General features: G+C 50.0%; 3 protein-coding genes across 5 annotated transcripts in view; 1 reads left to right on the plus strand and 2 right to left on the minus strand.

Annotated features, from left to right (window-relative positions):
- Nucleotides 1-416: 416 nt before the first annotated feature.
- On the minus strand, nt 417-11,940 carry KLHDC3 (kelch domain containing 3). The gene is made up of 15 exons (XM_039854513.1): nt 11,740-11,940; nt 9,436-9,648; nt 9,086-9,262; nt 8,823-8,938; nt 8,578-8,649; nt 8,231-8,444; nt 8,065-8,151; nt 7,809-7,917; nt 7,614-7,687; nt 3,532-3,679; nt 3,329-3,395; nt 3,144-3,248; nt 2,719-2,793; nt 2,502-2,619; nt 417-2,084 (listed from the first exon to the last, which is right to left on the minus strand). The coding sequence occupies exons 2-15, from the start codon at nt 9,587-9,589 to the stop codon at nt 1,948-1,950; spliced, it is 1,653 nt and encodes a 550-aa protein (XP_039710447.1). The 5' UTR covers nt 9,590-9,648; nt 11,740-11,940; the 3' UTR covers nt 417-1,947.
- Nucleotides 11,941-12,032: 92 nt separating this feature from the next.
- MEA1 (male-enhanced antigen 1) lies at nt 12,033-14,028 on the plus strand. 3 transcript variants are annotated; one of them, XM_039854512.1, is made up of 4 exons: nt 12,033-12,213; nt 12,872-13,152; nt 13,239-13,341; nt 13,636-14,028. In XM_039854512.1, exons 2-4 carry the CDS (start codon nt 12,883-12,885, stop codon nt 13,785-13,787), a joined length of 525 nt encoding a protein of 174 aa, XP_039710446.1. In that variant the 5' UTR covers nt 12,033-12,213; nt 12,872-12,882; the 3' UTR covers nt 13,788-14,028. The 3 variants fall into 3 exon arrangements, with proteins under 3 accessions (XP_039710446.1, XP_039710443.1, XP_039710445.1); XM_039854509.1 differs by lacking the exon at nt 12,033-12,213 and adding an exon at nt 12,233-12,388; XM_039854511.1 differs by lacking the exon at nt 12,033-12,213 and adding an exon at nt 12,387-12,501.
- Nucleotides 13,915-20,327, minus strand: part of PPP2R5D (protein phosphatase 2 regulatory subunit B'delta) — an 18,286-nt gene continuing 11,873 nt past the window's right edge. Inside the window, exons 3-16 of the mRNA XM_039854495.1 lie at nt 19,197-19,425; nt 18,740-18,939; nt 18,538-18,648; nt 18,320-18,412; nt 17,762-17,892; nt 17,568-17,627; nt 17,352-17,460; nt 17,091-17,144; nt 16,634-16,804; nt 16,415-16,542; nt 15,656-15,757; nt 15,500-15,572; nt 15,250-15,366; nt 13,915-15,095 (exon numbers count right to left, since the gene is read on the minus strand). Of these exons, the coding sequence (XP_039710429.1) occupies nt 14,958-15,095; nt 15,250-15,366; nt 15,500-15,572; nt 15,656-15,757; nt 16,415-16,542; nt 16,634-16,804; nt 17,091-17,144; nt 17,352-17,460; nt 17,568-17,627; nt 17,762-17,892; nt 18,320-18,412; nt 18,538-18,648; nt 18,740-18,939; nt 19,197-19,425 (1,716 nt within the window). The 3' untranslated portion in view covers nt 13,915-14,957. The remainder of the gene's footprint in view (nt 15,096-15,249; nt 15,367-15,499; nt 15,573-15,655; nt 15,758-16,414; nt 16,543-16,633; nt 16,805-17,090; nt 17,145-17,351; nt 17,461-17,567; nt 17,628-17,761; nt 17,893-18,319; nt 18,413-18,537; nt 18,649-18,739; nt 18,940-19,196; nt 19,426-20,327) is intronic.

A 20,327-nucleotide genomic window follows, 5' to 3' on the forward strand; every position in this document is an offset into this window, starting at 1 on the left:
TTAACCAATAAAAAACCAAAAGGAGAACAAAAGAAAAAAAAACCCCACCCAAACAAATCCACATCTGAAGCTCAGGGCTCTCCAATGTCTCTTCTGGGTCTTTGTTGAAAAGTAGCAGTTTGAAGGCTTAGGGGACCAATATAGCCTTGTCGTGGACATAGATATTTTACTGATCACCCTTCATCTGAACCTCCTTCTCCTGCTTGGAAATGCCCCACCATAAATCTAGACTGAAGAGCCACCTCCTATATGTCAAAGACCAGATACTTGTTTTCCCAGGATCCCCTTGCAGCCATGTGACCAAGGCTTAGCTAATCAGGTACCTCTGTTGGGAATTTCTCAGTGCAGAGCAAAGCAGGAGGGTAAGTGGAGAGTACCTTTGGTTGCAGCAGTGACATCTTCACATTAACAAGGTCGGATTTAGAGTGCTTTTAAATTCTCAGATCTCCCCCGACCCCACACACGCACTTTTTTTGAGCTTCTTGCCAACCTTTACTTAATGTTTCTATGAACCTAATAGTTCAAACATATTTTCCTCCGTCCCTGCAACATCAAGTAATAGATGTCGCTTTCCATTCTGCCTTTCTTCCTCTTCTTTATAGCTGTGTTTTGGATGTTAGTCTTCCTAATGTTCTTTAATTTATGATTTATCCAATTTTTTTTCAATCCTGCTTGAGATTTCCTGGGCTTCCTGCTTCTTAGGGTTTATAGTCAGTTCTAGAAGATTCTCGGCCTCTTTAAAATAGTCACTTCTGGAACTCCGATTATGCCACACCTTCTCACGCTAGCGCCCTTGTTTTTTAACCTCTTAGTTACAATTTCTCTGTATCCACGTGCTTCATATGTGTAACTTCAGATCTACTTCCAGTTTGTTCACAGGTATGTGTAACCTGCTGTTTAACCATAAAATTTCTAACTTCACACGGTGTATTTTTTTAAGTTTTAGTTTTTATTGATCTGGTACTTCTTGATATTAGTCATAGTGTTTCTTTAAAATGTTTTACTTTGTATTTTTTATTTTCAACATCTGTCTCTGTTGGTTTGATTGTTGCTCATGGTGGTTCTTTGTGTGCCTTGTGTTTCCATTGTAAGTTAATATTCCTTGAAATTTTATCTGAAGAAATTCCTTGAGATCTGGGTTTAAAGTACAATCCTCAAGAGAGGACTGCATTTGCTTCTGCCAGGTGCCTGGAGGTACTATCAACCTGAGGACACTTTGAACTGTATTATCAGCGTGAGGATTTTGCAGTACACATAGGTAGAATGGATTGTAGACCCCAAAAGTATTGAGAGCCAGCTGTCCATACATATTATTGGGGAAGCTTTTTGTCCTCATCTCCTAACTCCCCTTGCATCCAAAACCAAAGCTAAGTAGCTGACTTGTGGGATTGGTTCACTCTTCAAATTATGTCATGTTTTGGATTTAAATAAGAGGGATCTCTGATCTGACTTCTCACTTTGTAGGAGGCTTACGTTTGTTGCTACCCGACATATGTGGTCCACTAAAACAGTTCTAGGCCACCCACGAACCCCACAAAAAAAGCAGAATAAAAAGAAGAATGACAGGAATGTTTATGAACTGGCTCCTATATAAAGACCCAGTCCTGGGAGCCATGAACAGACTCCATAGCCTTCACCAGCCTCAAGGTCACTCACTGACACTTTTTTTTCTATATCAGAATCACTGGTTTAGACAAGGATAGGAGAAGGACATGATGACATGATGAACTGGATCCAAGCAGAGGAAGTGTGGCATGGCAAAAGGTTGAGCTGTTCTTATGTAGCCTTGGGGCAGTCCAAGAGCCCTCTACTCATCTCTGAGCCAATTTAGGGGCAGCTGTGATCCTTGTCTTTGAATGAGAAAGAACCAGAACAGGCCAAGCCCAAGTCTGTCCCCACAGACCCACTTCTCACTGGGGCAGTGGCAGAACTGAAGACAGTTCCTTATTAGTCTTTGTTCAAAGGGAGATGTCTCCTGTCCTTGCCTGCGTTTCGGCGCCTTTTTCTACTCAAGAAGCTGTCTAACTTCTTGCTGCGTTTCAGCTCCTTGAACTTCTCGGCTAGGGCCAACTGGCGCTGCTCAGCTAGAGGATAGGGAGAAAGAAAGCTGGTAAGCAAAGCAGAAAGCACTCTTCTTTTCCTAGGTCAATAATTCTCAACCACTATGCTGGGATACGTGACTTCTTTAGAGTTCACTGGTGTGTATAAGCAAGCTGACTTCTATGATTCTACTTTCTCAATTCAACCAACTGTGAGCTCTTTTTCTGTGCCTGGCCCAGCATATAGGAAAGAGGGAGACAGATAAAATCGACACTCCCTGCCCATAATCTAATTGGAGAAACAAGGATGATTACAAATATTTCTACTTTCCTCTAACTTACCATGGGATCCAGCATTCATGCCTCCCTTAGGGAACTTAGGGACCCCCAACACAGTACCCTGCCAGTATAGCCTCCGACTCTGTCCCTGTAACTAGCCTGTGATAGTTGTGCCCCACTCACATTTCTTCAGGAAGTATGGACGATGGCCCTGCTGGGCCTGAGCCCGTCGCTCCTGCTTCAGAGCCAGGCGCAGCTCCTGCTGTTGCTTTCGTTCCTGCTGTGCCATCTCTTGCTGCTCCTGGAGCAAAGGTGAGATAGGTGAGTGAGTAGGAGGGACTGTGAATCACTTCCTCCTTGAACTGCTCTCCTCAATGACACACAATTCTGACCCACTCACCATTCGATGAAGCAGCTGCTGCAGTTTCTCATACTCCTCACCTGAATGGTGCTTCTTTAATTGCTTTTTCACAAGCTCCACAGTGGAAAATTAATATGATGGTTAGCATTCTGTAAATGTTACCTGAAATTCTGTGCCAAGCATTATTCTAAGGTTCAAATGTTAATAATACTGAGATAGAATTATCATCCTTTTATGATTAGAAAACGAGCACAGTGAGGTTAAGTAACTTGCCAATAGTCATACAACTGGTAAACTGATGAGCCAGGATCTGAATATAAGAACCAAATTAAAGAGAGTTAAATCAAATGGGAACATTTAATCTACCCACCACTATGCTCCCTGTTCCCTCTGCCATATTCTCTAACCTATGCCCTAGTTTCCCACCATTTGGAACTCCCATGAACAAGTCTCATGCAGCACACCTCTTTCTCTTTGGCTCGGATGTCATTCAGGAATTGATACGTTTTGTCAAACACCTCAGGATTATATTCCCCTGACAAATCGTCAAAGCGGGGGTCCCGGGCTACCTTTGGAGAAAACAGAGAGAATATAAAAGATCTGTTCGGTCTCCTTTCACTGAGAAAGCACTTTCCTGCCTCTTCCTCACCTTCTTACTGATGGGGACAACTTGACGTAAAAATGGCACCCGGACCTTGGCTGACATTTCCAGAGGCCTATGGTGAAATTAAAGCACAGGTCAAGGGAGCTCCAGACTTGGTCAACAGCCTCCCACCTGCCATCTAAGAAAGAAGACGCCTACTTCAAGGTCCCAGGTGTCTTACAACTTCTGAGGCAGGCCTTGCTCCTCACCTGTGCTTATCTGCAACACACGCATTTTGGACAGGTGGCCTAGAACCTTGCTTCTTAGTGCTGTTTCCAGCTGCCAATTGTTTGTGTGTCTTAGTCACCGCTCGGCTCTGCAATTCCAACAGCTCCTCAAATGACATGTTAGATGTGTCTGTGGAAGAGGATGGGGGTGGGAGACACACAACTCAGCATCTCCCACTGCTGGAAAGACATCGTCCCATCCTCATTCCTTGGATAACTGATACTTACCAATATTCTCATTAAAGCAATCACTACAGATCCCAGGCAGCACAGGTTGTAATGGTGCTAAACCGACACCTAACTTCCCAACTGTTCTAGCTTCCTGAGGCCTCCCCTTGCTAAAGAACACATATATATAAGGCCAGTGGTGGACCAAGCCACAGTCCCTTCTTTTTCACCCTCCTTTAAATTATTCCTTTACAGGTTTTCCCACAGGGCCTATCTCCCTTGCTTAGTTACCACTGCCAACGTTCTGGTTCATACTCTTAGCACCTCACCTCAATCAGTGCTCTAGCCTCCTAACTATCTCCCAACCTCCAGTCTCATTCCTCTCAGAGCTATGCTCCCCACTTCGGCCTGAGACATCTAAAACACAAATCTGATCTCATCACTCCCAACTCATTTCCACACAAATATACTTCAGATCATGTCACTCCAGAACTAAAACCCCGCAATGGCTTCCATCTCGCCCAGAGTAAAAGCTATAGGCCTCATAATGGCCTGAAAACCCCTGTTTGACCTAGCCCATCTTCTCTCTAATCTCATCTCCTCCTTCCCACTCCTCTCTAGTCAACTGGTCTCCACAACTGGTCTCCTAGCAGTTCGCACCTCAGTTTCTTTGCAAGTTGATGCTGCCTCTGCTTGGAGCACGTTCTCGGGATGTTTATTTACTCCTTTACCACATTCGACTGATGCTCAAATGTCACCTACTCAGTGAGGCCTCCGATTACTTAAAATTGCACCCATCTCGTTTTATTTCTCTCTATAGCTCTATCACCCTTTTGGAAAATCGAGATATAATTAATATGCCATAAAATTCACCCTTTTAAAAATATACGATCTTGTGCTTTATTGCCTCTTAATATATTAACTTGTTCTTTTACTGCCTTTTCCAAACGGTAAATTCCACAAGGGCAGTTTTTGACTGCTTTATTCACTACTGTTACCTCCAGCATCTAGAACTGTGCCTGCATACAGTAAATGTTCGACAAATGTTTGAGAACTTTCTTGAATCCTAACCTGCTAACCCGTCCCCTGACTGTGCTTTTGCGTATATACGCGTTTTATCCCTGCGGAAATCCCTCGTTTCTTTGAGAAACTGCTCAGGACGTCCTAACCCAGGAAACATTCCCTCTCACGCCCCACTTCCCACTGTATTGAGGGTGCTCCCTGCATTGGCCTTTCAGAGAACTTCGCAGGCTCTCAGTAACTGCGCTGCAGGATCGGAGACCACACCAGACCGGGAGCCCCGGACCTGGACTTCCTCCCCGCTCCCGGTGGCCACCGCGCACTTCCCCTCGGCCCGGCGCCGCGTCCTCACCCTTTCGCAGGTCCCCAGGCCCCAGAACCCCACCGTCCCGGACCCTGCCGGGCGACCCCGCGGCCGTCCCAACGCGGGATCTCGCTCTCGGCATTGGATCTCACCGCACAAGAGCGAATGGCGCTATTTCCGCTCTGGCGGTTCCTGCCCCGCCTCTTCCGGCACCTCGGGAGGCCGAGCTTGCAGCACTCGGTGACAAACGAGCAGCAGCTGATGGCCGGGGAGCCTTAGGCCGAAAAGCGAGGCGCACTCGAGATAACGTCAGCACCTTTTTGTTGCATGGCCCTGGACTCTGCGTCGACAAGAAACTAGGGCCAGGCTGCGGTGGTATTTGATATTCTAATGCTCTTGGCCGAGAACTCAGAACCTCAGGACCCTACCCCCTTTGCAAACTCCTGCCATCCCCATCGTATTCCACAAAAACAGATCACACGTTTGGTTTTTAATTCATTTTTATAAAATCTGAGCTGGCTGAGAGCGTCAAGGTTACAGCAACAGCTCAAGGAAGGGTGGGATTATCTGCTGGTCCTCGCCTTCCCCAGCTCAGGGAGAAGGGTTTCATGGCAACAGCTGCAACTCCTCTCAGCTCCCAAACAATGCTCATGGCTCAAGCAAGGAGAGGGGGTGAAAATAGAGCTGGGGGAAGCTCCTGAGGCCCAGACACTGCTTGCTTCTCCCTTATCCCAATTCCCTTCACTTCCCAGCAGAGCCTGGCTGGCTTAGGGCAGAGCAGAGGCCCAGGAGCAGTTGGAAGGAGGTGGATGGGACAGCACCAAGGGAAGGGGCCCTCGGCCCAAAGAGGGAGGGAACCTAGCCCTCCCCCAACAGTTCCCCACTGAGTTCACAGCACAGAAAACACCTCTACTCCAACAGCTCCATGCGGAGGTATACCCAGTCCTGGGTCCAAAGGGGCAGGCGGGTGAGAGGGGCAGGGGCAGTGAAGACAACAGCAGGCTCAGTGGGGGGAGATGGCAGAAACGTCCTCCTATCCATGGGAGGAGACGATGGGGCGACTGATATTGCTGTTGGTGGTCATGGCATTCAGCTCCCACCTGGAAAGCCAACAATAACAGGCAGAAAAGACAGAAGAGGGAACATCCAGCCCCCAGCCTAGAACTGCTCGAACAAAACTATGAACGTCCTAAAGCTTGACTACCCACAGCCACCTCTTCTGTATAGCCCTAAGTTTAACAATCAGGCTCCACCTACCACCAGATCTAATACCACTCACTTCTCCACCTGTAAGCTCACGTGAACTTCTTGTTTGTGTCTATATATATATGTATGTATATATATATATATATACATACATATATATATATATACATACATATATATATATATATATATTCTTGTTCCCGACACCTGGAGAAAAGCATCTGTGTACCCATCTCAGTAAACTTCCCAACCTACTTTTCCTCTGTGGCTCAGATCTAACCAGGCAGAGAAAAGCATCTGTGTATGCATCTCAGTAAACTTCCCTACCTATCTTTCCTCTGTGGCTCGGATCCAACCAGGCAGCTCTTCCTCCCCTCACCCCACCAGGAATGCCCATTTTTGCTCTCAACTATCTCTCACTGAGCCTGACTCAGTTTTCCTATTCCCACTACAGGCCTTCTCCACTCATTTCATCATACTGAAATTAAATCCCTCTTTTTGACAATTCTGTCATTCTACAAAGATTTATCAAGAACCTCACTACAGTCTACTTGGTATTAGGTACTTGCACAAGTGTCAATCCTGGGCCAGCCTATGGTCCGTCAGTTTAGCCTATGATCCATCAGTACACACTGTGTCACCAAATACTGAACACACAGACCCTTGGTAAGTAAGAGTTAAACTGAACAAATACAAGGAGGGAAGGACATGTCGCAGAATGACCTAGAAGGGCACAATTATACACAAAGTACTTTTGGTGCTTGATTTGGACCTAAGAATGGAATTCGAAGGGGAATAGCTAGGAAAGACTTCCCTTAATTCTGGAACTCAGGTGATCCAGAGGCTCCTAAACATGTCTTTACTTTGAAGCTAGGTTATAAGATCAAATCAAATTTTCTCAGCATGTTAACAAAAACAACTGCAAAGGCTCAGGTCTCAGGATGCGATGCTTCTAAGTTTGGTTTGAAAAACAATTTTTTTCATATGATTTACCCAGCTGATAGTTTTAGAACTTCTTCTATCTCATTCTCCACAAGTATGCTATATCTCCAGTAGAACAAAAACTTCTGTCTCCTCCATACTGAGACCAAGCTAATCAGGTCATGCCTGTGCTACCCACTCACCCTCAACCAATCCCTCCTCCTTTCCAACTACTCACTGTACCTGATATCATGGGGCAAACAGGACTGATCCAGGTTATACTGAATCACAGCCAATTTACACAGAGTCTTCAGACTAGGGCCTTTAAAGGAGGAATGGGAAAGAGGGAGATGGTCAGAGCCAAGGAAAATGTCCAGTCCTGGATGTCACCACCCACAAACAAGGACCTTGACGGCAGGAGCACTTTGGAAATAAGTGTACTTACTAAAGTCCAAAATGTGTAAGTCAGAATGATCTATGAGGTCAAATTCATCTCCCAGGCCTTCCTCAGGAGACGGACTATAGAGATCAAAAAACAGATGAAAAAAGGAGGAAAGACTACACATGAGACCTTCTTGTTCGAATGCCTCCCATATTAGTCACGGACTTAGGCCTTTCCCTGCCCCTCTCTCCTCCTAACCTGGTACCCCCAAAGAGGACAATCTTGTCACCGACAATACAGCAGCACTGGCGCCGACGGGGACATGGCCCCTTCCCCTTCGGTTCAATCTTTTTCCAGGTAAAGGAAGCTAAAGAGAAGTTTATGTGGAGATTCAGTACCTGCCCACTCCAGATGTCCTCTGCACCCCCAACCTCTCATCACCCACTCAGAATTTTTTTTCTCCCCCTTCCCTCTCAATTCTCCTTGTTTCTCCCTTAAAGGCAGTGTTCTTTACCAGGGTTAAACTTCCACAGGTCGTGGAAGTGCCGGTTCAGCCTTGCATTATAGCCACCAAAGATGTACAGCTCCCCATTGTAGCCAACTGGAAAGAGAGAGGGATGTCAAGAGTGTGAGGGCAACAGGTGGAAGGGGGACTCCCCAGGGACATAACAGACACTCACAGGCTGAATGGCTCCGGCGCCCCTCGGGCAGCACCGGAGTGGGTGGACAGTCCAGCCAGGCCTCAGTCCTGGTGTCAAAGACTCGGATGCGGTTGCAGTAAATCTCATTGTTGGAATGGAATGGCCCAAAGCGGTCAGCGCGACCCCCAAAGACATACATGTGACTACCCAGCATTGTGGCTGAATGGAAGTCCCTCCAGCGTGCAGGGTTGCCCTGGGCAGGAGCAGAGAGATGAAGGGGTGGGGGTCAGTGCAGAGGCTGGGAGGGGATCTGCTCTCACTGTTTGAGCTTCCTATGGTTTCTTCGATGGAGGGTGGGGTTCTGGGGGAAAGAAGAAAGGGCAGACCTTTGTACAGATAAGAGTCCATGTCATGGTGCTGGTATCCAGCTTGTGAATGTCATTGGAAAAGCAGTCCGCCTAAGTAGGAAGAGAAAGGAAGTGAAGTAAGGAATAAAAGAGGGAGTCAGTAGTCCCTCTCTGACCTTCCGACCTTCCCCTCGAAATCTGCAGACCAGCCAAAGGCTCCCGTTCCACCATCCTCAATCCCCCTTCCTCTTTCTCACTCCCATCTACTTTCTTCCTTGACCTACCAGCTGCTCATAGCCTCCAAAAATGTACATGGTCTTGCCCAGGACACAAGCTGAATGTCCATCCCGGGCCCCAGGAACTGTTCCTGACACTCGGGGTGTGGACCACTTGTGAGTATCTGAAGGAGAGTAAAGGATAGGCTGGGTAAGCACCTCTGACACGCCCTCCTAGACTCTGGGTGCCCTATTCCCAGCCCCTTGGCCCGTAACTTCCCACCCCGAGGCACCATTTGGAGTAACATAATCTCTCTGAAACTCATACTCACTGACGTCGAAGGCATAGAGCACATTGCAGGCCCCTTCTGTGTCATTCCGCCCTCCCCAAAGGAAGACTGTGTCATCGATGAGGACGGTTGAGTGTCCATATCGCATGTAGGGTACCACAGGAGCCTGCCCGCGGATGGCGGGTCTCACCGGGGGTAGCTTTGTCCAACGCAAGGACACTGTGGGCACAACTCTGCTCAACCCAGGAACCTCCCTTCAGTCTATACATCTTTTCTCAAACCAGATTTCATTCCCTCATCCCCTTTGGCCATGAGGACCACCCCAAAACTCATTCAGCCACCTGTTCCCCTCCTGATGTGGGTACCCAGGGATGGTCTCAGCATTTGCTTACCTGCATTGAAAATGTGCACATCAATCTGACGCAGTGTTTCATAGTCTTCACCAGAGCAGTAACCCCCGAAGGAGTATACCCGGTGCCCAACAGCCACTGCAGCATGGTTCACCCTGCGGGGCCCGCCCTCCAGGTGCACTGTCCACCGTAACATCCCCTGGGCCACTGGTTACAGCAACATGCCCCCCCGGCACGGCCTGCTGCCTCTGCTACCTGCATACAAGTTAGGGCCACAGGCTACTCAGACGAGTTCTTTGCCTGGCTCACCAGAGCTCTGCCCAAGACCAGCCCTTGCCTCTAAGTGTCACCCTGCCTCTAAGTGTCACCCTGGTGGCCCTCCCACACCACCCCTACGCAACTCAGGTGGCTGGCCCTTCCCAAGGGGAGCTGCCAAGGTCAGGGAGCTAGCCCTGGCCTTGTGTTCTCCAACAGCAAAGGGTGGGGCCACTCTGACCTAGTTGCCAGTTCAGAATCTGATCAAGGGCTCAGTATGGTCACCCCTACTCATGGAGGCTCCACTCTATCCCTGAGCTGGCACAAGCTCCAAGCTCCCTTCCTAGGTTGGTGCATTCTCTTGTATCTCTAGCTCTGCTCTGCTTACTGCCACCTCTCTAAGAATCTCTGTGCTCTTTAAGGTGGGGAGAGGGATCTCAAAATACTCAGAGCTATTAATAGCCCAGTCAGCCCCAGACAGTCCATTGAAAGCTGGCATGGGTGTTTCCCAGCAGAAAAGCTTCTAGGCTTTTAGACTGCCACAGTCTCTATATCCAAGACAGAGCGGGACTGATCTGGGACAGGGACCTCCATGTTACCGTGGAAGATTAGCCCCTCATAGGGAGCTCATAAGGAGCTCTTGTCAAGCTCAGCTGTTATCGCTGGGGTCACCCAGGGCCCCTCACAGGCATGAGGAGTTCCTTTGACAGCTGTGCCTGGTATGCTGCCAAGACCAGGAACTTAAGCCAGAAGGGTATCTCTCTCCTGGGGACTGAGAGGGTAGGGGTAGAAAGGAGTTGTTTTTTCCTCTTGCCACTTCCCCAACTCTGCTATTGTAATAGAAAACAAGCTGTTTCCAGCAGCCGTTCTCCCACTTTGGGCCCTGAAAGGGGAAAGGGGTGGGGGTGTGCATTGGAAAGGGGAAGGGAAGCAAAAATGCCCGCGGGCAGGATGAGGAAAAGACACAGGCACAAGAGGTCATGATCTCTTAAAGACAACCTGCCGACCTAATGATAATGGGTATATCTGAAGGCACCTGCTGGATTTGGGTGAATCATCTGCTCCCTGTTCAAGGCAGAACTTCAGGCACAGGGAAAGCTCAAGTAAGGGAGGCCCCTTGCAAAAAAGAGACATGGCTTTCAGTTGGCTTGCCACTCCCCCCCCAACCTCCCTTAACCCCCACCCCAGGCTTTAAATAGCCACCCTGCCAAACCTGAAATAGCCCCAGCAAGAAACTACTCTCACTTTATTACTACTGTCCCAATCCAAAAAATCTTGGATCAGGGCTTGTGGGGATAAATAGGGAGGTTGAAGGGCTTAAGATTGGGAGTCCTTTCTCTTCTCACAGCTTCTACTTCCCCTTTAGCTACGTCAAAGTAAGAATTCGCAGGGGAACAGAGAAGCAATTTCACGCAAAGGTGGAGAATCTTTGCTTCTCCATAAGGACAACTCAAGCTCATGGAAAACAAGCCCCCAAGGTCTCAGGGGCTCTGTTATCTTGGGGTTTCCCGGATACTTGATCATTGCCACAGTCTTAACTTCTTCAACTCCCTTTATGTGCCTACCCCTCTCCCTGGTCTATTGCAATGTTCACTCCCCATTTCTGGCCTTTGTGATCTAAGAGTTTCGCAGTTTTCGCCTTTTTCCACCACTCCAAGCTCCTCCCTGATAGCTCTCCATTTTCCCTCTTCCATTAAGGGGGTGGGGGGGGAAAGCTAGTTATTCACTCCTTTCGACCAGAAACATTCCTCCCTGCATATGACGGTGTCTCTGGATTTTTCCAGTCATCCCAACCTCCCCTCCCCCACAGTGCCAGATACAGACCCCTTCTATTATCCTCAACTTCTCCGTTCTCCAAACCCAATCTTCCTTCCAATTCTCTCAGTGCCTCCTCCAGCCACCATGTCTTTCCCACCCGCGTCCTTAGCATCTTCCCCCAGCCTTTCCTTCCCCATTAACACTCTCCTTTCCCATCATCCCCTTAGTTCCCTCCACTACCTCAGCCACTCTCAGGCCCCACCCCACCAGCTCAAGGCAAGGACGTCCCCAGCCCCTCCAATTTTCCTTTTCCCTCAACCCATCCCAGGCTACCTTGCCAGGCCGGGCCGGGGCGGGGCCACGGGTCCTCGCGCTGCCTACAGCCTAGAACCCGTTGCGCGCCAACCGACGACTCGGTCTCCAACGAGATAAACACAGTCAGGCTTGGTTCTTCCGGCGGGCAGCTGTGTGCGCACGTGCAGTCAAAGCTAAGTGCCGGAAGCCTACCGGGACTTGTAGTTCACGGGTTTCAGGAGGGAAGCAAGGGTTTGAGTGAAGGGTCGAACCAAAGAATTCAGGCTACACTGACTTTTGAGAGTGTCTCCAACGAGATAAACACAGTCAGGCTTGGTTCTTCCGGCGGGCAGCTGTGTGCGCACGTGCAGTCAAAGCTAAGTGCCGGAAGCCTACCGGGACTTGTAGTTCACGGGTTTCAGGAGGGAAGCAAGGGACAGAGGAGTGAGAAGGAGCCAAAAGAGATTCTACGCACGTGCAGATGTGTCAAGAAAAAAACGTTGGGGTCACTGGGTAACGTAGTCCTTTGTTGTCTGCGCAGGGGATCGCGGAGGCGGGACAAGGGGCGGACTCCTTGTTCTAGCTCGCGTCAATCATGAGCACGGGGCCGGGCTGGAGGACTAGGCACGCCAGCACGTCTTGCCTCACCGGAAGTGAAGGTGCGGGTTTGGCCGCGGGCTCTGAGCGGGTGAGGCTCGTGGAGACACCGGCGCCGACAATCGGTGGGGGCGGGTGGGGGACGCCGCATCTGGGGCCATTTGAGGCGAGCCCCTGGGGCCTGAAGCGCCGGGCGTTTGTCAGGTGGTTCAGAGGGCAACCCCATTGAGAGGGGAGAGGGGGAAGGGTGTCTAGGGGAGCTCGTTTGGTGATCCAGTTCCCAAGCCGGCAGGGGGTGCAGGGGGCGGGGTTCTGGAAGGGTTGTTTGGGGAGGTGGCATGACCCCTGGTTGGGCTGTTATTTAAGAAATGGCCGAGCAAGGCGGGCGGATCTCGGTTCGAGAGAAGAGCCTACATAAAAGGTGGAGGGCCAAGGAGAGGCTGGGATGGGATGGGGTGTGGTGCAGTGGGGTGGTATGGAGGAGGTTGGGGACGTTTAAATGTTTTGTGGACGCAAGAGACTACAAGGAGCTGGATGGGAGGCTGAATGTAGACCTGCTTCCTTGTTCTTGCAGCCCCTGCCCGGATGGCAACAGTAGTTCTGGGGGGAGACACCATGGGCCCTGAGCGTATCTTCCCCAATCAGACTGAGGAACTAGGGTCGCACCAGGGTCCTACAGAAGGCACTGGCGATTGGAGCAGTGAGGAACCTGAGGAAGAACAGGAGGAAACTGGGGCAGGCCCAGCTGGCTACTCCTACCAGCCCCTGAACCAAGATCCTGAACCAGAGGAGGTGGAGCTGGCACCAGTGGTGGATGGAGAAGATGTAGTTGCCGATATCCAGGATCGGATCCAGGTATGGTGGAGGAGGCATTGTTCTGAGCCGGTGAACTTGGTTTCCTTGAAGGTTGGCCCTGAACTGCCTTCTCTCTGGTTCTGCAGGCCCTGGGGCTTCATTTGCCAGACCCACCATTGGAGAGTGAGGATGAAGATGAGGAGGGAGCTACAGCATTGAGCAACCACAGCTCCATTCCTATGGACCCAGGTAAAAGAAACCAATTTTTTATTCTAGAATAATTACAGAGGAAAGGGACTAGCTAGAGCCAATAGAGCAAAGGCACTCGTTCCAAAAACGAGTTTGTAATCTGATTTTGCAGACTTCAGAAATCCAGGTGAAGTGCTATTCTTCTAGACTTTGGGAATGGGCAGGCTTGCTTAGAAATAGCAGGCGAATTCAGCGACCTCCCTAGCCCAGTGGCTCTGGATTAATTTAAAGAATGGGAAGGGAAGTCGGTCCCATTGTTTCTATCCTCTAACTGGTCTCTGCCTGTGATTTCAGAACACGTAGAGCTGGTGAAAAGGACGATGGCTGGAGTAAGCCTACCTGCGCCAGGCGTTCCTGCCTGGGCTCGGGAGATATCAGATGCCCAGTGGGAAGACGTGGTACAGAAGGCCCTCCAAGCCCGGCAGGCATCCCCTGCCTGGAAATGACCTCCTTCAGGTCACTTGTTTCCCTGCATTTCAGACTGGAACCAGCACAGGACTGAACACATCCCTGGTTGTAATGTCCATCTCCATCCTCCCCACCTCCCTTTCACATCAAAGCAAATCAGACTCCTTTTCAGAGACCCACTTTATTCAGTTCTGTACACATGGGGACATCGGCCCAAGCCCAACCCACCTTAACATGTATCACCCTGGAGAATAAAGCACCCTATGTACACAGCCAAAAGCTGCACTGCCTGTGCCCCTGGAACCCAGGTCCGGTCCCCCTTAGCTCCTTGCCACTCTGTGGTGCCTAAAAGGGACAAGCAAGGGCCTGCCCAGCATTAGCACAAACAAGGGAATAAATAGGTGTTGGCAGGAGCCATGCTTGGGGCACTGCTCCCTGCTTATTTCCTCCTAGCTTTGGGATCCAACGGCATAGGAAAGTAGTCAGCCCCAGGTGGTCCCTTCTATGTCTGTGATCCCAGGGCTGCTGCTCACCAAAGAGCACAGGGTAGGGCGTTTATCCTCTTCTCTTGGTCCATCTGGGCCCTTTTTCACCTACTGTCCATAGCCTATGCGTTTCTCCATTTGACCTCCCCACATAGGCAAGCAGGGGGTAAGAGAAAATAATACAGCCCCCTCAGCCTGCACACTGCTAGGGCTGGGGGCCTCTTTGTGCTGTTAGAGGTTGGTGCCCCTCCAGCTACTGATTCCAGGGGTCAGTGGGGCTTGACATAACTTTGGTGAGAATAACCTCTTGCTGCTCCCTGTGTGCCTCTGCAGGGAAAGGAGAGGAGAGACCCCTGGAGTTCAAATTAGGATAAAGAGGAGGGAGAGGAGCATATATGTATTCCTGTGTGTATTTCTCAGAGCAGCCTCAGGTAGCTGTGGGGTTAGGAGCAGGAGGGGGACAGGCATCCCCAGTTGTCTGAGTACTGAGAATCTCAGTGTTCAGCCTGTCTGTACTAGCCACAGGGAGGCATGAACACATTTTGGGGAGAAGAGGGACCACTCTGTGGGTGTCCCTGCTTCAAGTGCCGCATGACCCTCCCTAGAGTAGCTAGAGAGGCACTGCCTTGCCCCATGTCAGCCAGTGGGGAGCAGAGGGTGGAGGGCTAGGGCGGCGTCCCAGGGCTGAGTGGGGTGTGGCCCTGTGGAGGGAAAATTAGGGCGTCAGAGAGCCTCCTGGCTGGCAGTTAAGAACTCTTCCGCCCGCTTATGCGCCTCCAGTGCCTTAATGGTGTACACGTCCTGGGGCAGCTCTGACTTCCTCCGAAGCAGCACTTTCTCCTTCTTGATGTCCTTTAGCATCTGTGTGTGGATACAGAGAAGATGAGGAATGGTGACCAAATCCCAGTATATTCTATTATTTCCTTCCCTTATTCCTTGGCTCTGTCACTCCTGTCTCCTTTCCCTTTCAGAGCTGTCTTTATTTCTGCTCCCTCCTCCCTCTGGGCCCTGCCACCTGCACGGCCTCTGTCTCCACTGTCCTCTTCAGAAGCTGAATGTCCTCTGCTGTGGGGGTCTCTGTCTCCATCGAGTACACAGGAGGCAGTGGTGGCGGAGCTCGGAACATGGGATACTGAGAAGGAAAGGAGGCATGGATGAGTGGAGAGAGCCACTTCAGAAGTCTGAACCTGTTTGCCTCTATTCTTCCTCAAACCCTCAGCCCAAGATGGGCCCCCTCAGTTCAGGCAGTGGCAGAAAAACCTCACCTGGGGATTAAGTCGGGCCAGCTCCTCAATCTTTTGCCACATCTCTTCTCTTTCCTTCATTCGGAACCTGCCCCTGAGGGAGCAAAAACAAGATGGGGGCTGGGCTTGAGAGAAGCAAAGGGGGCTGGTGGTGGATGACCAAGTAGAGATACTCACTTCTGCTTCTCTGCTTTGTATTGTTGTGTGCAGTCATCAAACAGCTTCTGATTCATCTCCATAAACAACTTCAGAGCATTGTAGATCAGTCCATGGATTGTCCTGCCACCAGAAGAAAGATGAGGTGTAGGAGGCCAGAGCCTGCCCTTAGTACCAGGACCCCAACTTGCTCTTTCTTAGGGTGTATCTACTAAGAGCTTTCTCATTTACTGCTATTTCACAAGCCACTGTACAATATAAGCTCATCTCTCTGACTAAATCATGTGACTTGAGATTGGCGTTTCAGAATCTTTACAAATATTGATCTGCCGTCCATCCTTCCTCCCACCCCATGCTCCAAAACCTGTCTTCTTCCCACTACTTTCTACGCCCTAGCCCACACCAATGGGCTCGCAGCAGCATGATGTGCATCTGCATCACAGTGTACTTGCTTGTAGCAGGAAAGCCTTTTCACAACACTGGGATTCAGCACATACTAAGATCACATCAACTTCTCACCGCATGGAATTAAGTCTCCAAAGCTACAGAATATCTGACCACAAGAAGAGGTGTAATATATAGGCCACTGCTCTGCTGTTGGGTATCACAGGGTCTCCCACATAGGTATCTTTTCTCTCCAGTCAGTCCCTCAAGATCCTATCAACAGGCAGTGGGCACCAGCCCCACTTGTGAGTAACCAGATGAGGCCTCTGGCTCTTAAGTTCTTGCGTACCCTCACGGGTTCCAAAACCAGAGCCCAACCGCACCCCAGACCCCTACTTGTTCCAGTGGCTCTTGGAGTTCCTGTAGAGTGCAGGGAACATGATGGGGAGGACTCGGGCAGCATTGTCACTTATCAGGCTCATGATGTACTCATTGTTCCAGTAATAGAGAGCACGCTCTGCCACCTGGTGGGGACAGACAAGACTCTGGGGATTCTACTTGCTTTGCTCAAGACTCCCCTCAGTGTCTGGGAGACAAGCTGGGTCTAGGTCTCACCTGGAAATGGGGGCTGGAGACACATTTGGCAAGCTGGCGGAAGAGTGGTTCCATCACTTTGCTGAACTCTGAAGGTTCAATGACATCTAGAATTTCCTCTAGCTCATTCAGGAACATCACCTCCTTGGGGCTGTGGGTCTTGGGCCAGAACTTGAGAAGTCCCACAATCACCTGTGAGACAAAGAGGATAGGGGTAAAATTCTCACATAATACCTGCCTGGTTCTCCAGGAAGCCTTCCTACCCTCCCCTGCCCCATCCACAGCTTGGATGGCCTCAGCTAACTGCTCACATTTCTCTGGATCTATTTGTAGGTGTACACGGGTTTTACTTCAGAGAAGAAAAATCACCTGTTGGGCCACATCCCCCCAAGCACCTGCTTATGGCACGCTCGATAGGTACAGACTAGCAAGTGATGCTGACAGAAAGGTGTACCCTGGGGCTTAGAAGGGGAATTACCGGCTCAGTGAGACTGCTTTCCTTCTCCAAGAATTGTACCACACAGTATGCCAGCTGTAAAAGGTTGAAGTAGAAAGGAAGTCAGGTGCAGGATCCAGGTCTCACAGAAGTCAGTGACAGAAGCAAGACCCCAGGATGGAAGAGGAGGTGTAGAGAGGAATTATCCTATTCATTCCCTCTACCACCCCTGCAGCTGGAATACCTTCCCTCTCTCTCTTTTCCCTTTTGCCAGCATCAAGGATCAGTAGGAAGGCAGCTCACCTGAGGGTGGTAGACACTCAGGGACTTGACCTTGTGAAGGGGAAGCAGGACACGGATAAGGAACATCTTATGCTCTTCCTTAAGGGGCAAGGCAAAGCCATTGATGATGCTATAAGTTAAAGGGGGTTTGTTAGGACCAAAGGGCCTGGCCCGAGCTCAATGCAGCAATCCTCCTAACCTTTTTCAGGCATGTGTGCCCCCACCCCCACCTCTCACCTGCCCAGGATCTCCAGGAGCTCAGCAATCCCATTGTGATGCTCCGTCTCATAGATGAACCTGAGGGAAGAAAAATAGGTCTCTTGACAACCCCTGATGCCCCTCTAGCATTCTGCAGTCTCCCCGACCTCCCTTCTCCCACACCACCTTGGTGGGGGCTTGCTTTGCTCCTGAGCCTGGGCTCCTGGCCTCACCTGTAGAAGATGTGGTTGATCTGCCTACGGATATAAGCCCGGAGCCCCAAAAACTTGCCATAGATGCGATGCAAGATGGTCTTGAGGAAGTCCCGCTCTCGAGGATCCTCACTGTCAAACAGGTCCAGGAGCTGGGAGCAGGCAAGAGGAAAAGTGGTGAGTGAGGCAGGAGCTGAGGAAGGCCAGCATGGGGTGACACAGGATCCTGGCAAGGGGAAGCCCAGAGGGTGTCTGGAGATGGGGGATAAGGACAAGTGTGGAAAGAGTGATTCTATTATATTGCTCTACCCAAGGTAAGGTCTGAGTATGCATATTTGCATATCCCCATTGAGTGGGGGAGAGGTACCTGTGTTGCTTTTTTGTTTCCTTCTATTATGCTGGAAGCTTCTTAAGGGCAGAGTAGGTTTGTTTAACCCCCATAGTCTCCTGTACCAGACACAGCTGAAACCCAATATATTCAGTAGAAGGAGAAAGAGCAGCTGGGACTGGAGTGAGGAGATGTGGTGCTAGAGTTCATGCACTGGAAGGAGGGGAAGGACAGAAACTTCAGGCACTCACAGCAAGGACAAACTTCTGGTCAATGTACTTCTTGGCTATGTTTGGCTGGAAATCAGGAGACTCAAGGAAACGTAAGAAAAACTCGTACACGAGCTGTGGGGGGAACGGAGCATCCTCTTAGTGGGTATTCCCCAAGGATTGGGAATAACTCCCGGCTGCAGGTCTCAGAGTGCCCCAGTCCCTGCAGCCAGGGCCAACCTGCCCCCTTGCCCTGGTACCTGGAGATGTGGCCACGCGGCTTCCAGAGTAGGCTCATCTTCCTCTGGGTCAAACTCGGCACCGGTAGGATTCGATGAAGGTGGCAGTGTCCGGAAGAGGTTCACTGAAAACTGAGGGGTAGGGCCCAGGTGAGAGCTCCATCTGGATTTCTCTGCCCTCTCTCCCCAACCCCTGCCTGCTTTCCCCTTTCCCTGTGCCCACCATGGTGACAGCCTCGGGGTAAATGGCCTCGGTGACAACATCGCGGCTATGGGTGATATACTCCACCATTTCATTGAGTCCTGCCCGCTTCACCTCCTTGAATTTGAGGTCACTGAGTGGGTCTGACACAAAGTCAAAAAGGACACAGCACTGGCGCAGCTTCTGGATAAACAGCTCCTCCCGCTCCTGGGTTGGCGAATCTGGGCAGGGTCAGGGAGACAGTCACGTTTTCCACCCAGTCCTTCCCCAACATGCCCCACTTGCCATAAAAGGCTTTCACATACCCCATCCTACCTCCCCCCTGCTCCCCTAGCACTCCCAGCCTCAGCACACAGCTGCCTCAAGAGAGTTCAGCCTGTCAGAACTCTCATCCCCCCAAAATACCCCAAACTTCCATTTCTGCCAATACCCAGTGCCCCTAGACCCTAGTACACCAGCCCCCGACCTTCCCAAGTACCTTTCAGAGCAGGAAGCTTCTGCAACTCCCGATTCTTGCTGAGGTTGAAGCGGGAGGAGCTTTGCCGCCGTTCCTTCTTGACAATTTGGGGCCCCCCTGAGTACTTGATTTTGCTTTGAGTCATGGGGGGTGGTGTGGGGCTGTTGCTGGGACGCTGTTGGATGATGGTGGCTGAGACTGGGGCTGTGGCTGGGTTGTGGCTGTGGCTGTGGCTGGGCTGTGGCTGGGCCTGGTCAAACAAGTGAACTGTTGAAGCCTACTCCCCAAACTACTCCTCCCACCCCAGGCCTGGGCCACTGCCCACCTCCCAGTCTGTTTATGCCTGTACAGACCTAGGCAGCGAGCAGCTGTCACCTGCCCTGAATGAGCTAAGGCCAGGGTCAGAGATAACTATGAGTTATCCCTGGAAAGGAGTGGTCACAAAGTTGTGTCTCCCAAAGTGATGCCTACTACCTCTGCATCACGAGCCCTCAAAATGTTCACTCCAGTTCATGAACAGGCAGAATTGATGGATTGATAGTGACAGAAGTCAGAAAAGTGGCTATCTTTCCAGGGCTGGGGTGGGGGTGGTGAGGGTTGGTGAGGGGTAGTGTGTGGGTACTGACTTGAGAAGGGGCATAAGGAACATTCTAAGTAATTCTACATCTTGACTGGATCTGGGAAGTGGTTCATAGCGTATACATATGTAAAAATTCACTGAGTAGACACCTAAGATGACTATTGTACCCCTTTACTGAATATGTGGCATTCTTCAATTAAAAGAAATTCATTCCCATATCTCAGCAATTTAACTACTAAAAATAAGCTTAAGAAAAATCCTAAATATAAAAGAAGGCTTTGGCCTTTACAGCCTTATTTGTAACAGCAAATAAATAGATAGATAGATAGATAGATAGATAGATAGAAATGATATCATAGAGTTAAAATCATGTTTATAAAAACTATGTGCTAAATATTATCACATATGGTTCTGCTGTGAAAAATATTTACATAGTTATAGTAATTTACCCCAAATTGGTGATAAGTATTTTGGGAGGAGGGGAAATGTCTATGCAGAGGCATAAGACATCGAGGCCTTAATTTTCCACAGCATGGAGTCGACAGATAATCTTGAAATCTCAAAAATTAAAA

This window comes from Pteropus medius, unplaced genomic scaffold, assembly GCF_902729225.1.
Source record: "Pteropus medius unplaced genomic scaffold, Ma_sr-lr_union100, whole genome shotgun sequence".
Classification (NCBI taxonomy): Eukaryota; Metazoa; Chordata; class Mammalia; order Chiroptera; family Pteropodidae; genus Pteropus; species Pteropus medius.